Source organism: Salvelinus fontinalis, chromosome 3, assembly GCF_029448725.1.
Source record: "Salvelinus fontinalis isolate EN_2023a chromosome 3, ASM2944872v1, whole genome shotgun sequence".
Classification (NCBI taxonomy): domain Eukaryota; kingdom Metazoa; phylum Chordata; class Actinopteri; order Salmoniformes; family Salmonidae; genus Salvelinus; species Salvelinus fontinalis.
The window spans coordinates 12,263,907-12,286,669 of NC_074667.1; the positions used below are offsets into that span (position 1 = coordinate 12,263,907).

General features: G+C 41.3%; 1 protein-coding gene across 2 annotated transcripts in view; it reads right to left on the reverse strand.

Annotated features, from left to right (window-relative positions):
• LOC129839098 (egl nine homolog 1-like) overlaps window positions 1-21,993 on the reverse strand; it is a 34,896-nt gene extending 12,903 nt beyond the window's left edge. Inside the window, exons 1-2 of one of the 2 annotated variants that reach the window (XM_055906376.1) lie at window positions 20,924-21,993; window positions 831-950 (exon numbers count right to left, since the gene is read on the reverse strand). In XM_055906376.1, the coding sequence (XP_055762351.1) occupies window positions 831-950; window positions 20,924-21,715 (912 nt within the window). In that variant the 5' untranslated portion in view covers window positions 21,716-21,993. The remainder of the gene's footprint in view (window positions 1-830; window positions 951-20,923) is intronic. The other variant, XM_055906378.1, reaches the window with a different exon arrangement.
• Window positions 21,994-22,763: the final 770 nt, after the last annotated feature.

A 22,763-nucleotide genomic window follows, 5' to 3' on the forward strand; every position in this document is an offset into this window, starting at 1 on the left:
CCTCTGAGTTGTCTATCAGAGAATGTCCTAACACGGACGCCATACATACGGTACGGAGTCAGTTACCTGACGACTCAACCGGAATTCTTCCGCTGCTCTATCGTTTGCGACATACTTCAGTCAGACTGCCGTCGCTGAAGTCGTCTGCGGCGACGTCAAAATGAGGGGCGCTTCACAAAACAAAGTCATCAGATCATCTCTAACCAATCAGAGTTTCAAAGCCAATGATACATTTTCAAAACGACGCTTTGCCAACGTGTGTTCTGGCTCTGTCCCAACCCATTATGGTTTCTGGAGCAAGGAGTTTGGGTAGCCAGGCAATGGAGTCAGTATGTATGGGATTAATCCATAGCGTGTCAGTACCTGTTTAGACACCCCCCCTTTCCCCTTTATCGGAACAACGCTTCTCTCCTCCGCATAAACTCATTTAGTGGGCTGGTTGGTGAACTTTGGGATTACATCCAGACACTGAACTCTAAAGGGTGACTGGCATGGAATTAACAGAGTCAATATTCAAAGCCACAGTGTTGTTCCCGGCAGAGAGAACTGGTTGCAATGACGTCATTATGGCATCTTTGATGAAAAGGCCTTGTATAGATCTACTGTTTTTTTTAAGGAACCAGAATTGTTTTTACTGGTTAGAATTTGACCAAAATATGTAGTCTTTCCCATGCCATCTAGATCTTGTCATGAAAAATACTTCTTTACCCGGTGAAGTCTCCTCAAACAGAGAACCAGTTTACAACTTGTTTACAACAAGCCACATTTTGGGTTAGTATAAACTAAATATTGGACATAAAGTTTGCTTTCAGTTCATTGTTTTGACATACCTTAGCCTCCCAGTCTTTATTGAGATAGTAAATACACGTTACACATCTCCCATCGCCGTTAGGGTTATCCACGTGGCGTACATACCCAGTCCCGTTGCCCGGGTAACAGGCCACCATAGCCTGAAAAAGAACATGAGAAGGGCATGTCAGGAGGAAATATTTTGGGTGGCCATTTTGACAGTGTCGTAAAAGTGATCACAGAAGATAAAAATGCTTCCCAACAGTAGACATACTTTCAACACCTATTTCTGAGATGTCCATGCAAGTCAGCAATAAATTACACCGGTTCAGGATATCATTGCAGATGCAATTCAGTTGCTTGGCTGTTGCTTTCCAAATACATTTTTAAATGTGACAATAATTACAATGCATTTCGCAACAAATGATTAACGCATAGCCAATTGTTTAAAGTGACCCCTTTTAACACGCTATTCTATGTCATTTCAGAATACTTGTCTCCATGATTAGGCTGCACTCTGGTAAAGCATATAATACAACAGCATATTTCCTATTATGAAATTGTCATGTCATTTAAGAAATCTTGTTGATTCATAATGGATTATACTGCTATTGAAATGCATGTGTATAAAAAGTGTATATACTCAATTATTCCTGTTCAAAGCATGCTAACAAAAAAGAGATTCACAAACAAAAAGGCGAGCTTGTTATTCATAATTGCTGATATGTGAAAGACGAGGCCGAGGCGCGACTGACACACTTGCTGGGCTGATTTGAAAGGAAAGAGACTAATTGGAGTAGCCAAGTTGTTTTTGCTGTGTCATCAATCAGGCCTTTACTTCAAGCGTTAGAAAACAATAGGTCAGAACTGTTGGCTAACGAGCATTTCCCCCTTTATTATGTCGGTCTCTGGGTCACAGGCACAAGTTGTTACGTAACAAACCGTGGGTGGTTTTGTACATTTTTCTTTATGCACAGATAAATAAAGATGTATTTTTTAAATAAATGGATACATCCTTTTGGTGCTCGGGTATTGCCACGGGACCGGGCCAAAGTGGAGGGGAGGGACACACACACATGCCTTTTGCTTGGTCATTGGAGATGTATAGTACTTCCAAGGACATAGGCTACAATTGAGTAGGTGCAAAGTAGTATATTTTGTCAGACTTTATTTGGATAGTCCCATATAGATGATCTAGAGATCAAAAGAGATGGCCCTGTGCTCTGATATTGATTCATTAATTGTTAGGAAAGAGCTTGCAAAAAAGGCATTTCACTGTCTTTGTGCATGCGACTGTCACGCCCTGGCCTTAGTATTCTTTGTTTTCTTTATTATTTTAGTTAGGTCAGGGTGTGACATGGGGAATGTTTGTGTTTTGTTGGTTTTGGGTGTTTTTTATGGTAAAGGGGTTGTTGGGTATAGTATATGGGTTTGTGTTGAGTACATGTGTCTAGCGTTGTCTATGTATGTTTAGTTGTCTAGGAGAGTCTATGGTTACCTGAATGAGTTCCCAATTAGAGACAGCTGATTTCGGTTGTCTCTGATTGGGAGCCTTATTTAGGGTAGCCATAGGCTTTCATTGGTTGTGAGTAGTTGTCTATGTGATACGTTTGTAGCCAGTGTGTGCACATCGTTGTTTAGCTTCACGATCGTTTTCTTGTTTTGTTTAGTGTTTAAGTGTGTTTGTTTCGTTTGCCTTCTTCTTCAATAAAAAGGAGATGGCTTATTTTCCTAAAGCTGCGTTTTGGTCCGTCAATCCTCCACACGATCGTGACAGCGACAATACAACTTGAAAGTACAGATGGTCAAACTTTCAACAAACAAGGCAAAAGTAAACATGTCGTCCCCCACGAAAGATGCAGCACCTCCCTTGGATCAATCAGTGTAATTTTATAAATTACAGATCTCTAACTCAAGATGCATCATTCACCCAAGTTTAATCAAAATCGGGCCAGTGGTGTCTGAGACTTTGCATGGGTTAGCTATCATATCCTTGAGCGCGTGTGCCAAATTTAATCGCAGATTAAGAGATATGTGCCCATTATAGGTGCTTATTTGTGAACTGGAAGGCCTTCTGATCTCTTTTCCATCTGTGGAGGAGGACGGAGAGGTGGGGTGAGACGAGATGAGGGGAGAGGGGGGCGGGAGGCTGTTAACCACCAGGATGTTCTGCACGTCTCCCGTTCACGCCTCTCCGCCAGGGTCATTTCCAGATGGTGGAAACCCCCTCGTCTTTTTATTTAAGAGAGGCCCGCACGCAAAAGAAAGGAAATCAAAGAGAGGAAAGGGGGGTCTGAGGTCACGAAATAACTCAGCGGCGCTCTGGGTCAGACTTTGAGTCTAACTGGGATAGGCGGTGGGTGATCAAAATTGTGTGTGTGCGTGTGGTTGTCTGTCTGTGTGGAGACCATGCCGTGAAGCGAAGGCCAGACTGTGTGATAACCAAGGTCTTGATTTTTTTGATTTGCACAACAGAACAATCCATCCCCGAAAGTTTTGGAATGTCGAGGTCGGAACGTTGGGAACGAGGGCAGCAGAAACTTGAAAAAAAAGGCCCACTGCTATTGTTTGAATTTTTCTGCTTAGCTCATCAGGATAGGGCGGCAGGTAGCCTAGCGTTTAAGAGCATTGGGCCAGGAACTGAGAGGTCGCTGGTTCCAATCCCCGAGCCGACTAGGTGAAAAATCTGATGTGCCCTTGAGCAAGGCACTTAACCCTAAATGCTCCTGTAAGTAACTGTGGAAAAGAGCTTCGGCTCAATGACTTGAACTTTTTTTAATATAAATGACGATGCTTCGATCTCTCCCGCGCTCGCCCTCGGATTCCGTTGAGTGATCTCCACGCTGCAGCCGGCAGTTAGTGACAGGCTATGCATGACACATGACTGCCCCCACAATCCACTCGCCATTATTTCAACTGTTATCCAACCATTAGCGCTTTTCCTGCTGGCAGGTGCAAGCTGGGCTCGAAATGAAGGGAACCACCGACACACACAAACAAAAACAAAAGACGATTCGGGACAAAGCTAACACAGCTCCGAGGGCTGACGCAAATTGAGGGAGTGAACGGGTACATGCGTCAGAGAGGTTTCGCTCAGTGCGAGAGGGGGAGTGGGGTGGTGAGCCGTTGGGGTTTACATTATGTGGGCATTGCGTCATTTGGCTTCTGGTGGTCATGTCTTGCCATGACATGCTATGCCTCCTATCAGCTCTGTGCAAGAGCGATTTCTCAAGTGCCCCCATTAAGAGAGGGCAGGTGAATGGAGAAAAAGGGTGAGGGGGTTGGCAGACATACCACCTTCATACAGGCAGTGCCCGTACAAAATCTAGGGTTGTAAAATTCCGGAAGCTTTCAATAAATTCCCTGGTTTTCTAGAAATCCTGGTAGGAGGATTACGGATTTCCTGCTTTTTCGCTCCTGAATCCAGGAATCCACCAACAGGGATTTTGGAAAAACCAGGGAATTGATTAAGAGTTTTGCAACCCTACGCATACCATATTATGACAACAGCAGTCTACAAAATGCAAGAAACATCTCATACTGTAAGCACTTAATATGCATAACAAGACTGTTATAGGGGGTTGAGGGTAATTTGGTAACTTTGACCTTAAATTGCTGCTTTTGTTACTTTATTTTCCAGATGTTTAATGAATGTTTTATGTTAATAAAGTTGATGGTGATCAGTTACATTTTATACTGCACTGCTGCAAGCAGACGTGAGAAAGCCAATGTAGGCGTTATGCCATAGACATGTATTGGAGCGAGGTACTCGCTTACTGTAGGCACAATGCATAAATGGGTCACAGCTCTGAACTGTATAAGGCCACACAAATGGAATAGGCTATATTGCACTTATAGCCATTGCGCATAATGCACTTCAACACTCCAGTCTTTGCACACTTGGAGTGAGTGTATCTGTATCTGAGTGTAAATGTCTGAGTATTCCTGTGTTTGTGTGTCTGAAGGTGAGGGTGTCTGTGCATGATTCAGTCTTTCTGTGTAATTGCATGGTTCAACGTTTGAAAGTGAGTGTGTGTCTGTGTGAATGCACCTCAGCGTGTGTGTGTGTGTGTGTGTGAGTGATGTTTCCCGCTCTCTCATCCTACTCGATCTCTGACTCGCGCTACCTACAGAGTAGGCATGGGTAGTATCCAGATTTTCATACCGTCCTTCTCTCATCCCGAGATTTACGATATTACCGGCATAGCACACAAGGGGAGCTAAAAACAGGAGAAAAGCTAATTGACCGTCTATTATCAAAATGCTAACAAAATTAGCACAAACTAATAGCAAAATCATATAGACACTGTTAGCTAACTGCTAATGAGTGAAAAGCGAACAAACTAATTGCAAAGACAGGGAAATCGAGCTCATAAGTTATACAAGTTAGTAGCTACCGAATGTCATTTTCAGTGAGTATGGACGTTTACAAGCAAAAGTGAACTAGGGGAATTCTGCAAATGAACAAAGATGTGATGCATGCGTTTCTGAAGGAAGAGCAGCATGTGTAAACCGAGCAGATGGAAAAAGAATAGAGGAAAAAATGCTAATAGGAAGCACAGGGAAAAAATTGTAACTGTGCAGATAACTCATCCAGAGTTTTTGACTTCTGGCAGAAAGCCATTATTAGTGAATTGCATCACCTCATGTGTTCGCCACACAACTGAGACACGCCGATAGATATAGAACGCTATGGACATACCGGCTCCTGCTGTGCTATTTAAAAACAAACACACCACTGGCTCAACTGTTCTGGGGAACTACGGTAAGCTTCATAATGTGAAGGCATAATGTGAAGGCAATCTACTTTATCTCCTAACGTATAACACAAGTTGACTGCAGGTATTAACTTAAAACCTTTTCACAAGTGAGTACCAAATATCTCCAATGGTCGCCCCAGCGTGCGTTGTTTTATGCACGTGATGTCAGAATGCACTCGCTGTTCTAAAATGTGATTATTACGCAACAGGACAGTTAACACGCGCTGGCTGCTAATTATCTATAGGTTATGTTTAAACTTGTCAATTTCAAATTATTTTATAACAAGTTGTATTTTTTAACAACAGTTTGAATTGAGGTGTGTTCCGCCTCCTTATTAATTCACATAGAAGTAGCCCATTTCAACATTGCGGACAATTTATGTTTGAGGCTTTACTGAGCCGGATAAACTTCACTCATGTTTGCGCAGATCAAATATGCATATATTTGCGCAGTCTTGCAAGAATTGGAAAATTCTCTTGCTGGCGCTCGCTTTGCCTTCCTCGTTGTTTTCCTTACAAATAATAACGTTGGACATGTGTGCGTTCCTATCAAAGTAAGTTCCTTATTTTTTTGTATATCGTGTTGTCGTTTCTACTGTAGGCGCATACAGTATCTATCCATGGAGCATAATGTATTTACAGTTTTATTCACATGTTTTCAAGTACTAATGACAAATAATGCATTCTGATTACTGCATTTATTGTAATGGACACCTATGTGTCAAAATACTTCTTTGAAGGTTGTACTATAAACCAACCAAACTCATCTTGTCTCCTCTTATCTTTGGTTGATGTGAGAAAAAAAACAAGCATGGTGGTGCGCACAAACTACCCATCGTCAGATTACTTTCTAGAAAGTGTTTTACTCAATTATTTCGATCAGTGGTGAGCTCACCCATGATGTAATTGCTATTAGCTAATTCATACTGTAGTTTCTATCAGCCGAGAGTTATAAAAATATAACCGCTTGTGTTACTTCAATCTTTCCTCAGTTAGCTTTAGAACAAATGTAGCCTACATTTTTCTGCTTTTTCTGCTTGTGTTATGCTGAACCTACTTCTGTGAATGTCTGATCATTCCATCCAAAAATAAACTGGTCACATTCTGGACATAACTTTGTAAGGACTGTGTTTGTGCAAAATGTTTGTGGAAAAAAGTGTGGCCAGCTCAAATGCTGATTGTAGTGTCAATCAAAAATGGACGTTCGAAATAAGCGTTCTAATCAAGATGTATGATCCTACGCATCAGGGACCACTTAAGGAGAATTACACCCGTTTGTTGGTACGTGTGAAATGGTTAAAATATTAGTGAAAAACTTAATAGAAACAGTTTTGCGGTATTGAAAAAACATCCTGCGGCTTTTTCCAATACCCTGCTATACCACAGGAGGTTGGTGGCACCTTAATTGGGGAGGACAGGCTCGTGGTAATGGCTGGAGCCGAATTAGTGGAATGGTATCAAACACATTCTTTCCATATGTTTGATGCCATTCCATTCACGCCGTTCCAGACATTACTGTGAGCCGTCCTCCCTTCAGCAGCCTCCACTGCGGTATATGGTATAAATGGTATACTGCCCAAGCCTACTTCAGGGTGAAGTGGCTGAACTGATCTAAACTCAGCGGTGGCTGTGTCGGCAGCTGGAGCCCATCCAGACAGGCTTTATTTTAATGATCGTGCTACGTGCGGTGCGTGATGCTGCCTGTCTGTCTTCTAGCTGGCTGCTGTTCCTCTAGCAGGGAATGGGGACTAGCCCTGGCACTAGAAGAGCATCCAGGCCAGGCTCAACCGGTGTTGGCGTAAACACATTTGTTATGGTCAAGAGAGGGAGGTTAGCGAGTCAATTGAGGATTGAGACGGGTCATGCACAACCCCCGCAGTGTGCAGTTTACGCTACATGAGTTACTGTCTGACGCAGACATTTAGTGTTGTTTGAGATGAAGGACCTGAACAGCCTTCAAAGTGACCTTTTAAAGTGAGACTGACTTTCAAGAAGGATGTGCACTGTTTTATGCCTTGAGCTGGATTTTTATAAAGCAGCTGTTTTAAAAAGCAACAGTTTTCACTCTTTCAATGCAACTTCACTTAGATCACAAAGCAACTCATCCACGTTTGAAATTGCCTGCAATATCCAATTCAATCAAAGTCGATAAATATGCTCTTCTTTACGAAAGTGTTCTAGAATTTAGGTCCTGGGGACCCACCCAGACATTTCTGTTCTATCCCAGAGCTAAACACACCACATTCAATTTATCAGGGGCTTGAATGTGCAAAAGCTGTGGGTCCCCCAAGATCAGGATTGAAGAGCATTGCACTACTGTAAGAATTTGTTACAACAAGTTGTGCCATCATATCAAAGCTTTCTGTGCAGCTGGAGACGAAAGTCGGTAGCCCCACTCCAACCATTGGTAAAGCAACGTCATTTCGTTTCAGAAGCACATGAGAACCCATTTGGACCCGGATTCATTTTGTTTTCACATATGAGCTGCAGCATAGGTAAGGAGTTCAAGCACTCAAGGATCGAAAAAATATAAGTTGCTATGACATGAACATTTTCTTAAATAACCTCTCAAACAGAGTAACATAAAACTCTTATTTCCTGTCAGTTTCACAGACTGTCCCGAGGGGGACTTTCCACAGTGCCACTGTGAGTTCTGGGCGAAAGGAGTAGCCTCGGTCTTCGGAATTAAAACAACGTGGCAAAATGGGCTGTCTTTAGCCTGTGCATCTCCACCGTAGACTGTAAATAGAGGCATTAGGCATTTCATCGTGCTAGAACTCCAGCACCGACCCACCACCACGTAAGTAGAGGCTGACAGACACCAGACACCAGGGTTGTGTTCATTAGGGCATGCAACAGAACTTTTTTTTGCAACGAAAAATGAAAATGCGTTTCTTATTGGCCAGGCTCACGTAGTCCATCCCAGTATTAGTCAGCTTTCCACAGTTTATGGACTAATGAACACAACCCTGGATAAACCATCTATGTGTCTCACTAGAGAGCTCAGGCTGTTTTGTTGACATTCCCTAAATTGCTATTTTAGCCTTTAGCCTGTGAGGGTCAACACATTGCATCGCTGCCCGTCCAAACAAGCCCCTAAATGAATCAATAGCGCTTCCTAGACAGGACAAAAATGGTGGGGAAACTGCCAGGACAGGTCCAAACAATCCTAAGGCAGCCAGTAACTCACCAAAAGTTTTGGGAATTTTTATGAGGCCTGAGACAACCAGTATACACAACCAGGAGGAATTATGCTATAGGTTTCCCATTACCACGTGTGGACCACTGCCTTTTGTAGGTCCCCATAAGTAAGATTCTTTAGGGAGCGCAGGTGGATCCCAAATGTATGCAATGGGCCATGTTAAGGGGAAAGGGGTAGTGTACAATTCTTTGCCTAGTAACTTGAGCATTTCCTCATTGTCTAGTAGGTGCTAACATGCTATTGTGCTAAAGGTCAGAGAAACAAGTATGGCCCTGCTGCCCGTATCAGTGTCTGCAGGAAGTGCTGCTTTGGCGCTTCTCAAACATCCTGTTGTAGTGCACGGCCACAAGGAGATGACACGGCTGAGCAAACTGACAGATGAAACTGGACCAGCTGCATTGAACTGCTGCCAATTTCCTTGAATTTGTACAAAAGTCTATCAATTGCCGTTGACATGTCCTTTGAATTGTCAAACAGGAAAGTACACAGGAAAATCTCCTAAGCAATTTTAACACCCACAGTGCTCAAATAAACACTTTCAACATGTACATATAATTCCTCGGAAAAGCGTTCAATTAACTTTGAAAAGTGTTGATAAATGAACACATTTTAAAATGTCAAAGTCCACCAATCAAGAAAACTTTAGCGTGTTAGGCTCCCAACACGTTGGGTGATAAATGTATATTTCAAAATAGTGACAAGCGACAAAAAACATTGATGTACAATTGTTTTGGGCAAATAAGTCAAAGCCTTGCAATCACGGAAAGGGGACATTTTCTTGTTCTTTAAGACCTTGGCAGAGTGCATTTGTGCAAAGTCCCAGGACCGCTGGAAAACAATCAATTAGGAAACAATAATGATAGTTCTTTTTCAAATTGTTAGCGGATATGGCAGGGGAGTCTGAATACCCGGCGCACAATATTATGGTCAGTCTGTTTATTGTCCTACTGTTTAGGCCTAACACCCGGAAAATGTTTAAATGAAACCTTCAAGCCTGGACACTACTCTGCTTCTCACAAACTAACGGCTGAGGCAAACGTCAAATTATTATAGAAAATAAACAAGCCACTATTTAAGCTTGCAGGGCGGATTACTTCCTATCAAATTTCACTTGAAAGCCCTATCTGTACTCTAGGGAGATGATTGTTTTCCTTTAACCCCATATCATAGTGTTGTTTCCAGTGTAGAATTACCGTAATTTCCTATTACTTTGAGATCTTGACACCAGATACCAATTTTAGTTACCACAAAAGCCAGGCTTTTCTTGTAGTGAAATGTTGCTTTTGCATTCCCCATGTCAACCACAGAACCAATCATTATAGACAGAAGATACATCAAGACACAGAGCATGTTCGGGTTCCAAAAGCAACATTCTCCGAGTAGTTTAGAAGTTGTTTGTTTGGTTAGACACCCAGAAGTAAAGTTCATAGAATCCGGGGCTTGCGTTACAAGCAAGCAGAGCTGGACTGTTTTCCATGGCAGACAAAGTTGAGCTTCATGCATATGTCTGTCTGTGTATAGAGACTGATAAGGGAAGCGATCCAATCTACGTCCAAACAGTCACTGATCTATCAGGGGTCGTCCTTCTTCACAGCTGTGACAGAACAAACTCGGTCACCTTGCTAGCCAACAGTGTAGAGAGAACTACAGCAGGTCAAAGGGTTCAGACACACCCCCAAACAAAATGGCAGTTACATCAGTGTCTTTTTTCTCTATTGGTCTAAACAACTTAGAGGCTATATGTAACATCTGCTGGGAGGTGATCTTGAGCCAAAGGGGTACCCTAAATGGACTGAAATAGGCCATTGTCCAGAAATGACCTCATTGGACAGAGAGTGGCATTTTTCACAACCATGAGGAAAAAGCATACATTGTTTCCCTAATATTTTTTCATGGATTTGTGTGAAAACAGGAAATGCATGTATTAACGTATAATATGCATATGAAACACACAGCCAACATCCAAGCCACAATTTGACTTAAACAATGAGAACTAAACTTCCAAAGTGTGTCTTTAAGGCAATTGTCCTCTAAAACACAACACAACCTTTTTGAGTAAGGGCCCAAAGCTGGCGGTAAAGGGGTGTTCCTCACATGCAGGAAATGTGAAGGTCGTCCTGGCGATGGATGACTCAAATACGTCCTATCAGTAGCATAGGGTGCAGCCTGCCAGGAAGTCCCTGTTTAAAGAAATGGTCTCAAGTTTTTATATCAGAGAGTTCAGAACAATAGAGAAAGAAGATACACAGCAGTTTGGCTGAGCCTCTACCTTTAAACCCCTATTGAGCAGATTCCTAACTGGAGATAAGTGCACATAACAGCAACTTTTTGGGTACATCTTCAAACCTCAAAACATTGAGTTTGTGTGTGTTAAGAGGGGGTGGGCCCCATGTGTTGTGCTTGAGTGGTGGGCCTGTGGACTTTGCAATGAACCCCTGGCAAGAACCTATAGGGGCCACAACAGATGCATACCTTAGTGAACTAGTCCTCTCGACGGGGGCAGATTGTGGAATGAAGTAATGATAAACCATGAGAGTTTGGCAGTAGAGTGTCATTAACAGCTGGTGAGAGAGGCGCAAGGGGCCAAGGTCCACTACACATCCGAAAGTCAAGGGGACATGAGCAGGGCAGCAATTACGCTTGCATTGCTCTCCATACAGCTCAGTCAAAGGTATTCGAATTGCTTTGCATTGAATTATTTTGCATCACCAGTCCACCGGTTAACAGTACACACCAACACTGTACATAGAATGGTTAAGACCTCAAAGTTTGTCAAGAGATTAGGATTAATGAGTGCATACTAGCAGCGTGATTCAGCTGGTGTGTGTGGATAGACTCGATGAATAACACAGTACTGTATTGTAACCCTAGTACAGTTCTGTCTGGTGGAGGGGTGAAGACTGATCTCACGACTAGATGTGTACCAACGGTTGCGTGCCATGTCATTGACTGTGCAGTTGGGCATCAGATGGCTATACAGTGGCTTGCGAAAGTATTCACCCCCATTGCCATTTTTCCCATTTTGTTGCCTTACAATCTGTAATTAAAATAGATTTTTTGGGGGGTTTGTATCATTTGATTTACACAACATGCCTAGCACTTTGAAGACGCAAAATATTTTTTGTGAAACAAACTAGACAAAAAACAGAAAACTTGAGCGTGCATGACTATTCACCCCCCCCAAAGTCAATACTTTGTAGAGCCACCGTTTGCAGCAATTACAGCTGGTAAGTCTCTTGGGGTATGTCTCTATAAGCTTGGCACATCTAGTCACTGGGATTTTTGCCCCTTCTTCAAGGCAAAACTGATCCGGCTCCTTCAAGTTGGATGGGTTCTGCTGGTGTACAGCAATCTTCAAGTCATACCACAGATTCTCAATTGGATTGAGGCCTGGACTTTGACTAGGCCATTCCAAGACATTTAAATGTTTCCCCTTAAACCACCCGAGTGCTGCTTTAGCAGTATGCTTAATCATTGTCCTGCTGGAAGGTGAACCTCCGTCCCAGCCTCAAATCTCTGGAAGACTGAAACAGGTTTCCTTCAAGAATTTCCCTGTATTTAGCGCCATCCATCATTCCTTCAATTCCGACCAATTTCCCAGTCCCTGCTGATAAACAACCCCACAGCATGATGCTGCCCCCACCATGCTTCACTGTGGGGATGATGTTCTTGGGGTGATGAGAGGTGTTGGGTGTGCGCCAGACATAGCGTTTTCCTTGATGGCCAAAAAGCTCCATTTTAGTCTCATCTGACCAGAGTATCTTCTTCCATATGTTTGGGGAGTCTCCCACATGCCATTTGGCGAACACCAAACGTGTTCACCAAAAAAAAACGCGAACACCAAAAAAAAAACGATACCGATTTAATCGCCCGATTAAAAATATATATATATGTGTAATAATGACAATTACAACAATACTGAATGAACACTTATTTTAACTTAATATAATACATCAATAAAATCAATTTAGCCTCAAATAAATAATGAAACATGTTCAATTTGTTTTACATAATGCAAAAACAAAGTGTTGGGGAAGAAAGTAAAAGCGCAATATGTGCCATGTAAGAAAGCTAACGTTTAAGTTCCTTGCTCAGAACATGAGAACATATGAAAGCTGGTGGTTCCTTTTAACATGAGTCTTCAATATTCCCAGGTAAGAAGTTTTAGGTTGTAGTTATTATAGGACTATTTCTCTCTATGATTTGTATTTCATATACCTTTGGCTATTGGATGTTCTTATAGGCACTTTAGTATTGCCAGTGTAACAGTATAGCTTCCGTCCCTCTCCTCGCTCCTACCTGGGCTCGAACCAGCCACCCTCGAAGCAGCGTTACCCATGCAGAGCAAGGGGAACAACTACTCCATGTCTCAGAGCGAGTGACGTTTGAAACGCTATTAGCGCGCACCCCGCTAACTAGCTAGCCATTTCACATCGGTTACACCAGCCTAATCTCGGGAGTTGATAGGCTTGAAGTCATAAACAGCGCAATGCTTGAAACACAGCAACGAGCTGCTGGCAAAACGCACGAAAGTGCTGTTTGAATGAATGCTTACGAGCCTGCTGGTGCCTACCATCGCTCAGTCAGACTGCTCTATCAAATCATAGACTTAATTATAACATAATAACACACTGAAATATGAGCCTTAGGTCATTAATATGGTCGAATCCGGAAACTATCATCTCGATAAATGTACGGAACCGTTCCCTATTTTATCTAACGGTTGGCATCCCTAAGTCTAAATATTGCTGTTACATTGCACACCCGACAATGTTATGTCATAATTACGTAAAAGTCTGGCAAATTGGTTCGCAACGAGCCAGGCGGCCCAAACTGTTGCATATACCCTGACTCTGAGTGCAATGAACGCAAGAGAAGTGACACAATTTCACCTGGTTAATATTGCCTGCTAACCTGGATTTCCTTTAGCTAAATATGCAGGTTTATAAATATATACTTCTGTGTATTGATTTTAAGAGAGGCATTGATGTTTATGGTTAGGTACACGTTGGCGCAACGACAGTCCTGTTTCGCGAATGCGCACTGCATCGATTATATGCAACGCAGGACACGCTAGATAAACTAGTAATATCATTAACCATGTGTAGTTAACTAGTGATTATGATTGATTGATTGTTTTTTATAAGATAAGTTTAATGCTAGCTAGCAACTTACCATGGCTTCTTACTGCAATCGCATAATACTCGTGGAGTGCAATGTAAAGCAGGTGGTTAGAGCGTTGTACTAGTTAACTAAGGTTGCAAGATTGAATCCCCGAGCTGACAAGGTAAAAATCTGTCGTTCTGTCCCTGAACAAGGCAGTTAACCCACCGTTCCTAGGCCGTCATTGAAAATAAGAATGTGGTCTTAACTGACTTGCCTAGTTAAATAAAGGTGTGTGATTTCCGATTGTTATGAAAACTTGAAATCGGCCCTAATTAATCGCCCATTCTGATCGGTCGACCTCTAGTTTGTTGTGGTGCCATATTTTTAAACATTTTTAATAATGGATTTAATGGTGCTCTATGGGATGTTCAAAGTTTCTGATATTTTTTTATAACCCAACCCTGATCTGTACTTCACAACTTTGTCCCTGACCTGTTTGGAGACCTCCTTGATCTTCATAGTGCTGCTTGCTTGGTGGTGCCCCTTGCTTATTGGTGTTGCAGACTCTGGGGCCTTTCAGAACAGGTGTATATATTCTCAGATCATGTGACACTTAAATAAAGTCCACATGTGTTCAATCTTAACTAATTATGTGACTTCTGGAGGTAATTGGTTAGCTTATATGTTAAATACCTATCCAAGCATAGTAAGGTCTGGCATGCAATAAAGCAATAAAGTCGGGCAGGAACTCGGACATAAAGTAGGGAACGTATCGGAACCGACGATCAGTCCAACACTGTCAGTGGTCGACCATCACCCACAGGTGTCTGCCGCATCCTCCCCGTTAGTTGCACATGAGCGATTGGCCGTCATTCCCAGATTCATGTATAATCTTGTTCAGGGCGAACAAAGAGTAACAAAATAGTCAGTGGCCAGCCATCGCTGAATCCTTTCTATCTATTTTAGGCTTAACACTTTTTACTGCCCATGAATTACATTTTTATTACTCTGCCATTTTTTTAAGTCATGCCCGTCCCCCCTCTGTTCTTGACTTTTCCTAAATAAGTCTCTATAACACACTGTCGGTGTTAGAATCTTATTATCACAAACAGAACTGGAGTGAATGGTTATTCCCCATGGGCCCTCCTTTTCCCGACAGTTGAAAGTGCAGTGCCCAGCTGATAATCACCCCAATAATTGCCTCGGAGCTAAACCTGAACTATACCGGAACTAATTTCACACATATAAAATCAGATTAAATAAATGAAGTAAAGTATGATGGGGGAAAAGGGGGGTGAATGGGTTGATGAGCGAGAGAAAGTGAACGATGCATAATTATGTAATTGCCAATTGTGAATGAAGAACAGGATGGGCCATTCTATTGTATTGATCTGTTGTAATTATAATCTACAAAATGGTATGTACCCTATATCAGGGTTGGCAAGGGGAGAAATGTCACCATGGACAATTTCTTTACTCCACTGTCATTGGCAGGCACCGTGAACAAAGTGAGGTGGGAGATCCTTTCCTCTGTGCAAAATAAGGCACTTGCGCAGCCATTGTACTCCACAATATGGCTGAAGAATGACAAGACGACGGGGACACAACAAAGGGAGAACCGAAGACTATTATGCATCATCTTCAGCCATTCCTGGATCTATGACCAAAAACAAGCTACATATGTACAGTACCAAAACAACTAACAAATGATGGTATTTAATGCAGGGCCGACAGACAAGTTACTTACTCTTTCCTCTTCCATTTTTGCGGTAGTGCTGCAATTAGTTGGTTGTAATTTTGGGTAGAGCAGAAATGTACATATGTTTTTGTTAGCTGCATGTATGAATAAAAAACATGAGCTGGCGAACACCCAGAAAAAAAGTATGTATGACATAACTCTACCAGTCGTATTTATGATATAATTTACAAAGATTGCCTTTTTAAACATTTAATTTTTTTTTTTATCAATTAGTATATTTGAGTTTAACTTCTCTAGGAGAGGGGGCAGCATTTTCACGTTTGGATGAAAAGCATACCCAAATTCAACTGCCAGCTACTCATCCCCAGAAGATAAGATATGCATATTATTTTGGATGGATTTGGATAGAAAACACTCTGAAGTTTCTAAAACTGTTTGAATCATGTCTGTGAGTATAACAGAACTTATTTAGCAGGCGAAACCCCGAGGACAAACCATTCAGATTTAGTTTTTTTGAGGTCACTGTCTTTTCAATGGATTTTCATTGGGAATCCAGATTTCTAATTGGCCTTCTTGCAGTTCCTACCGCTTCCACTGGATGTCAACAGTCTTTAGAAATTGGTTGAGGGTTTTTCCTTTGTGTAATGAAGAAGTACGGCAATTTTGAACGAGGGTCACTGGAAGTGTCCGGTTAGATGCGCGTGACCAGAAAGCTAGCTACAGTTTGTTTTAATCCTGTATTGAACACAGATCATCCCGTCTTCAATTGTATCGATTATTTACGTAAAAAAATACCTAAAGTTGTATTACAAAAGTAGTTTGAAATGTTTTGGAAAAGTTTACAGGTAACTTTTTAGATATTTTGTAGTCACGTTTCACAAGTTGGAACCGGTGTTTTTCTGGATCAAACGCGTCAAATAAATTGACATTTTGGATATATATCGACGGAATTAATCGAACAAAAGCACCATTTGTGATGTTTATGGGACATATTGGAGTGCCAACAACAGAAGCTCGTCAAAGGTATGGCATGAATTATATTTTTATTTCTGCGTTTTGTGTCGCGCCTGCAGGGTTAAAATATGCTTATCTCTCTTTGTTTACTATGGTGCTAACTCAGATAATAGCATCGTTTGCTTTCGCCGAAAATCCTTTTTGAAATCAGACATGTTGGCTGGATTCACAACAAGTGTAGCTTTAATTTGGTGTCTTTCATGTGTGATTTCATGAAAGTTTGATTTTTATTGTAATTTATTTGAATTTGGCGCTCTGCATTTTTACAGGCTTTTGGCCAAGTGGGACGTTAGCGTCCCACATATCCCAGAGAAGTTAACCAGTATTTGTTGTATTATTTGTTCTTTGTTATTCATTTCTGTCCTCCGAATTCATATTCATTATATAAATAGGCCCGTTTAAATTATTTTCTGGCTTGCCGTTCCAAATAAAATTGAATCTTTTTTCTCTCTCCATATAATAAAAATAAACTGTTCACTAGGTGTAGGCAAGACCATAAACAAATAGGTCAACTGGGACATGACTAAAGAGTTAATCAGGGTGATTTTTCCACAAATAGAAAGGTATTTGCCTTTCCATTGGTAGCAAGATCTTATCTATTTTTGCTAACAAATGTATTGGAGGGATGGAGGCCACTGTGTTCTTGGGGACCTTCAATGCTGCAAACATTTTTTGGTACCCCGTCCCCAGATCTGTGCCTCGACACAATGCTGTCTCTGAGCTCTACGGACAATTCATTCAAACTAATTTCTTGGTTTTTGCTTCGACAGGTGTGTGCCTTTCCAAATCATGTCCAATCAATTGAATTTACCACAGGTGGACTCCAATCAAGTTGTAGAAACATCTCAAGGACGATCAACAGAAACAGGATGCACCTGAACTGAATTTTGAGTCTCATAGCAAAGGGTTTGAATACTTATGTAAATAAGGTATCTTTATATTTTTAATACATTTGCAAAAATGTCTAGAATTTTTAAATATATATTTTTTTAGAATAAGGCTGTAACGTAACAAAATGTGGAAAAAGTCAAGGGGTCTGAATACTTTCCGAATGCACTGTACGTCAGTGTGTCAAGCAAGTGAAAGTTACGAAGATTTGTGCCATTGCGTGAAGACACAATGTAAGCACGAGCTGACAACAATTACCTATTTTTGACTGCTGTCATAGACACATTCATTACAATGCCATTATTGCTTTTGTTATGATTTTTCACTATCAAGGTCAATTGGTGCTTATAATGATGTTTAGGCTACTGATGTTTTCATCGTCTGACCACACGTCTTGCTGACCGTGTGTCTTGGTGGTTGGGGTATTTATTTTGTCATTATAAACAGAAGCTGTTACTGTGTTCGAACACATATTCTTTCTGTTTCACTGTTGTATCAATGGCAATCCACGAATAAAATTGATTTAACACCTGAATTTGGGTGTTTTCTGTTTTTACATATAGCATACAGTTTATTTGGGTGTTTTCTGTTATAAACTAATGAAAATGTTGTGTAATTTGAAATAAAATAACAATTGTATTCTAATGTTACCCAAGGCCTTCATAAACACAACCAAATCATATTTTTTTGCATAGCATATATGAAATATAGAAATTACACTGTTAGAATGTTGCAGTCAGAATGACTCCTCATTAGCTTGAAGGGGGGTCCCTCGAGGCCCAGAGGTTCTAGTGTTAAGAGTGAGAGGTTGTTAGGGTGTGTGGCCCAGTAGCTGTGCTGTAGTCCACTAAGCATACATGGCCAATAACTGCATGGGATCAAATCTTGCCCCCGCCACCACTTTCCTCATAAATATACTGAAAAACCTATGTTAGGACGACAGAGCTCCATTATCCCTACAAAAAAAGGGAGGTGGTGGTGGAGGGAAAGAGAATCTAGACTCCTCAGTAATAGGGAATACCCCATTCTCTCAGTTTTTTTTTGTCCTGTAACTAAAATATCCTAGCATATGGAAAGTAGCATATTGTAGTAATAGTTACATTTATTAAGACTGTAATATTTAATTAATTTAACAATTTAATAAGCACCAAGTTATTTTATTGTGAGTAACACTGATTCTGTTTTGTTTCAAGTAGTGGTGTAAAGTACTTAAGTAGTACTTTAAAGTAATTTTACTAAAGTATTTTGGAGGGGGGGGTCTGTGCTTTACTATTTACAGTGGGAAAAGTATATGAACGCAACATGTGAAGTGTTGGTCCCATGTTTCATGAGCTGAAATAAAAAATTGCAGAGATGTTCCATACAAAGTGTTGTGCACAAATTTGTTTACATCCCTGTCAGTGAGCATATCTCCATTGCCAAGATAATCCATCCACCTGACAGGTGTGGCATATCAAGAAGCTGATTAAACAAGCATGATCGTTACACAGGTGCACCTTGTGCTGGGTACAATTGGCATGCTGACTGCAGGAATGTCCACCAGAGCTGTTGCCATAGAATTTAATGTTAATTTCTCTTCCATAAACTGCCTCCAATGTCGCTTTAAAGATTTTGGCAGTACGTCCAACCGGCCTCACAGCTGCAGACTACGGTTCTAGTCATATCAGGGCTACTTTCCGAATTCGCTACAATACTTTAATATTCTCGTTCATACAGTGCATGCGAAAAGTATTCAGACCCCTTGACTTTCACATTTTGTTACGTTACAGCCTTATTCTAAAATGTATGAAATTCATGTTTTTCTTCATCAATCTACACACAATACCCCATAATGACCAAGCGAAAACCAGTTTTTAGAAATGTTTGCTAATTTATTAAAAATAAAAGATACTTTATTTACATAAGTATTCAGACCCTTTGCTATAAGACTCGCAATTGAGCTCTGGTGCATCCTGTTTCCATTGATCATCCTTGAGATGTTTCTACAACTTGATTGGAGTGCCCCTGTGGTAAATTCAATTAATTGGACATGATTTGGAAAGGCACACACCTGTCTATATAAGGTCCCACAGTTGACCAGTTCATGTCAGAGCAGCATTGAAGGTCCCCAAGAACACAGTGGCCTCCATCATTCTTAAATGGAAGAAGTTTGGAACCACCAAGAATCTTCTTAGAGCTGGCCGCCCAGCCAAACTGAGCAATCGGGTTAGTAGGGCCTTGGTCAGGGAGGTGACCAAGATCCTGATGGTCATTCTGAGAGAACTCAAGAGTTCCTCTGTGGAGATGGGAGAACCTTCCGGAAAGACAACCATTTCTGCAGCACTCCACCAATCAGCCCTTCAAGGAGTTTGCCAAAAGGCAGGATCGAGGGAAAGATGAACAGAGCAAAGTACAGAGAGATCCTTGATGAAAACCTGTTCCAGAGCGCTCAGGACCTCAGACTGAGGTGAAGGTTCACCTTCCAACAGGACAACGACCCTAAGCACACAGCCAAGTCTCTGAATGTCCTTGAGTGGCACAGCCTGAGCCTGGACTTGAATCCAATCGAATATTTAAGGAGAGACCTGAAAGTAGCTGTGTAGCGATGCTCCTCATCCAACCTGACAAGAGCTTGAGAGTATCTGCAGAGAAGAATGAGAGACACTCCCCAAATACAGGTGTGCCAAGATTGTAGTGTCATACCCAAGAAGACTCGAGGCTGTAATCGCTGCCAAAGGTGCTTCAACAAAGTACTGAGTAAAGGGTCTGAATACCTGGCTCCCGAGTGGCACAGCGTTCTAAGGCACTGCATCTCAGGGCTAGAGGTGTCACTACAGACATCCTGGTTGGAATCCAGGCTGGATCACAACCGGCCGTGATTGGGAGTCCCATAGGGCGGTGCACAATTGGCCCAGCGTCGTCCGGGTTTGACCGGTGTAAGCCGTCATTGTAAATAAGAATTTGTCCTTAACTGACTTAGCTAAGGGTAAATAAAAAATATATGCAAAATGGGATATTTCAGTTTTTTTTTATACATTTGCAAATTTTTATAAAAACATTTTTGCTTTGTCATTATGGGGTCCTGTGTGTAGATTGAGGAGAAAAACAATTTAATCAATTTTAGAATGTCTAACATAACAAAATGTGGGGGGAAAATCAAGGGGTCTGAATATTTTCCAAATATTTTCCAAGAATAGGCCTACTCTTACTAATTATTATATTAAGAATAGGCATATGTTATTATAAGATTATATGTATTATATATTCTTATAATAGTATTATTCATGATACCATATTCATACTATTTCTATTACACATTTTTAAATATTTGATTCCTGTTTTCAATATTATGATTATTATGTTGCTGCAAAAACAAATGTTTAAGAGTCATAACTTTTAAACAGGCCTAACTGGAGAAGATAAATAACTATTTCAATAAGTTAACATCTAATAATAATGTGCAACTCACTTTCAGTGTTTACTTACTTTCGTCCTTCCATTTATTCTGTAGTTTCCCAGTTTACCATTACAGTGTCGGACCAGGTCGTCCATGCGACTCATGAGAAAGGCTATCTTCTCACAACCAGGCTCTCTTCCTTCAGTCCAAGTTATTTTGTCTCCTCGTATATCTTTAGTGGAGTCGCTTCTTTGACTAACCAACTGTCCGTCAGTAAATTTACCAGTCTTGTGGAGGGCTCTCACATCTTCCAAAATACTCAGTCCAGTCTCTTCTCCAAGGAAATTGTCAACAACACAGATGCCATGCTTATTCATACATGGAACGATATAGTTCATAGCCAGTTTTTGCGGGGGGGACATCGTTTGTCCGTTGGTTTTATAGCTGAGCTTAATTCCTTCCCCAGTCTGCTTGCTGTCAGACACACTACCCGAGCGAGTTGGCGAAGTAATCAAATCTTTCATTCTTTCGCCATCTGCAGGCGGATTTGAACGTCCAGTGTTTGTGGTGCTCTGAGAAGCTGTGTCATTCGGTTGCTCGGTGCTTTTCTTTTTTAACTGCTTGCCTTGCCCTCCTTTCGCAGTCCGTGCGGGCCGTTGTGTTGATTCGGGCTGCGGCTGACACTGAGGTTTTTCGGCCTCTTTACAAAACTGCTTGTGCTTCTTCCAGTCCGATTTCTGGTGTTCTTTACTACAGTAGAACGAGTTCCGACATCGTCCACATTTAAGCAGGTTTTCCATCTTTCCACAAAGCTCACAATACTGCTGGTCCCTGTCCAAATCGGTCACGACGGCGCTTTCCTTTGCGCTCTCCGTCTCCATGCTTTAAGGCAGAGCGAGCACCCCTTTAAACCTAGCTCTTTTCACGCGCTGCTACCGTGTAAGTTTTGGAAGACTCCTAAAACAATACAAACGAAATTGGAGAGCGGCGGCATCCCAGCTAAATTATTTAATCACGTGGTGAATTGCCCTCCTTTTGGGTTTCGTAATAGATAAAATACTGTTTGAGCACGACATTACCAATTGTCTGACTGTCGTTTGCAGTGTGTCGTTCTGGTCGAGTCGCATGGCGCCGACGCACCGTACTGTACCCCACCCCCTCCCCCCTCAACTTCACTCCACACGTAGTCCAAAGTAACCCAACCCCTGACGTCAGCATAACGAGGGCAGGGCCAACCGCTGAGGGCCAAGGCCCATTCAAAGGTAGAAACAAAGCGTGCCGTTTTTTCCAATTCGCTGTTGTTTTTGTCATTCAGATCATTATTATTAAGCTATAACCACTCATTATTTTATATTTTCAGTTAAAGTTAAAGTGGTTGTTTACACAAGCATGTTATGTTTACTGCTTATAAATGTGTCACTAAATTATGAATGTGTTATGAAGTCCTTAGGTACATATCATGATTTGATGTCCCCAATGTTGTTTTCATAATAGAAAGAGTTTTGACCCACAATGAAGCTTTGTTAATTTGCAATATGAAATGAGCCTATTTTGGACACTCATCCATATATGATGTCATTCAATGTATATATGATGTCATCAAATTGACTTTTATACTAGGATGAAGAGTGACTATAGCCTAACATTAAAACAACTATATATTCAGAGTTGATTTTAAACATATGATGCAACATTATAAATATAATATCGTAATAATCATAAAATCAGGAATACATCTCCTATGTCATAAACCAGAAATACCTGGACCGTAATGATAATAAACAGCAACACCTTATCAAAACTGTCGACAGCAATTCACTGCCCATTGATGTTTGACTCATTCACTGAAACCGGATACTGACGAAAGGTCGTGTTCCTTTACCTAGAAATTCCTCTACACCAGCAGCATATAATAAATGAGGATTAATA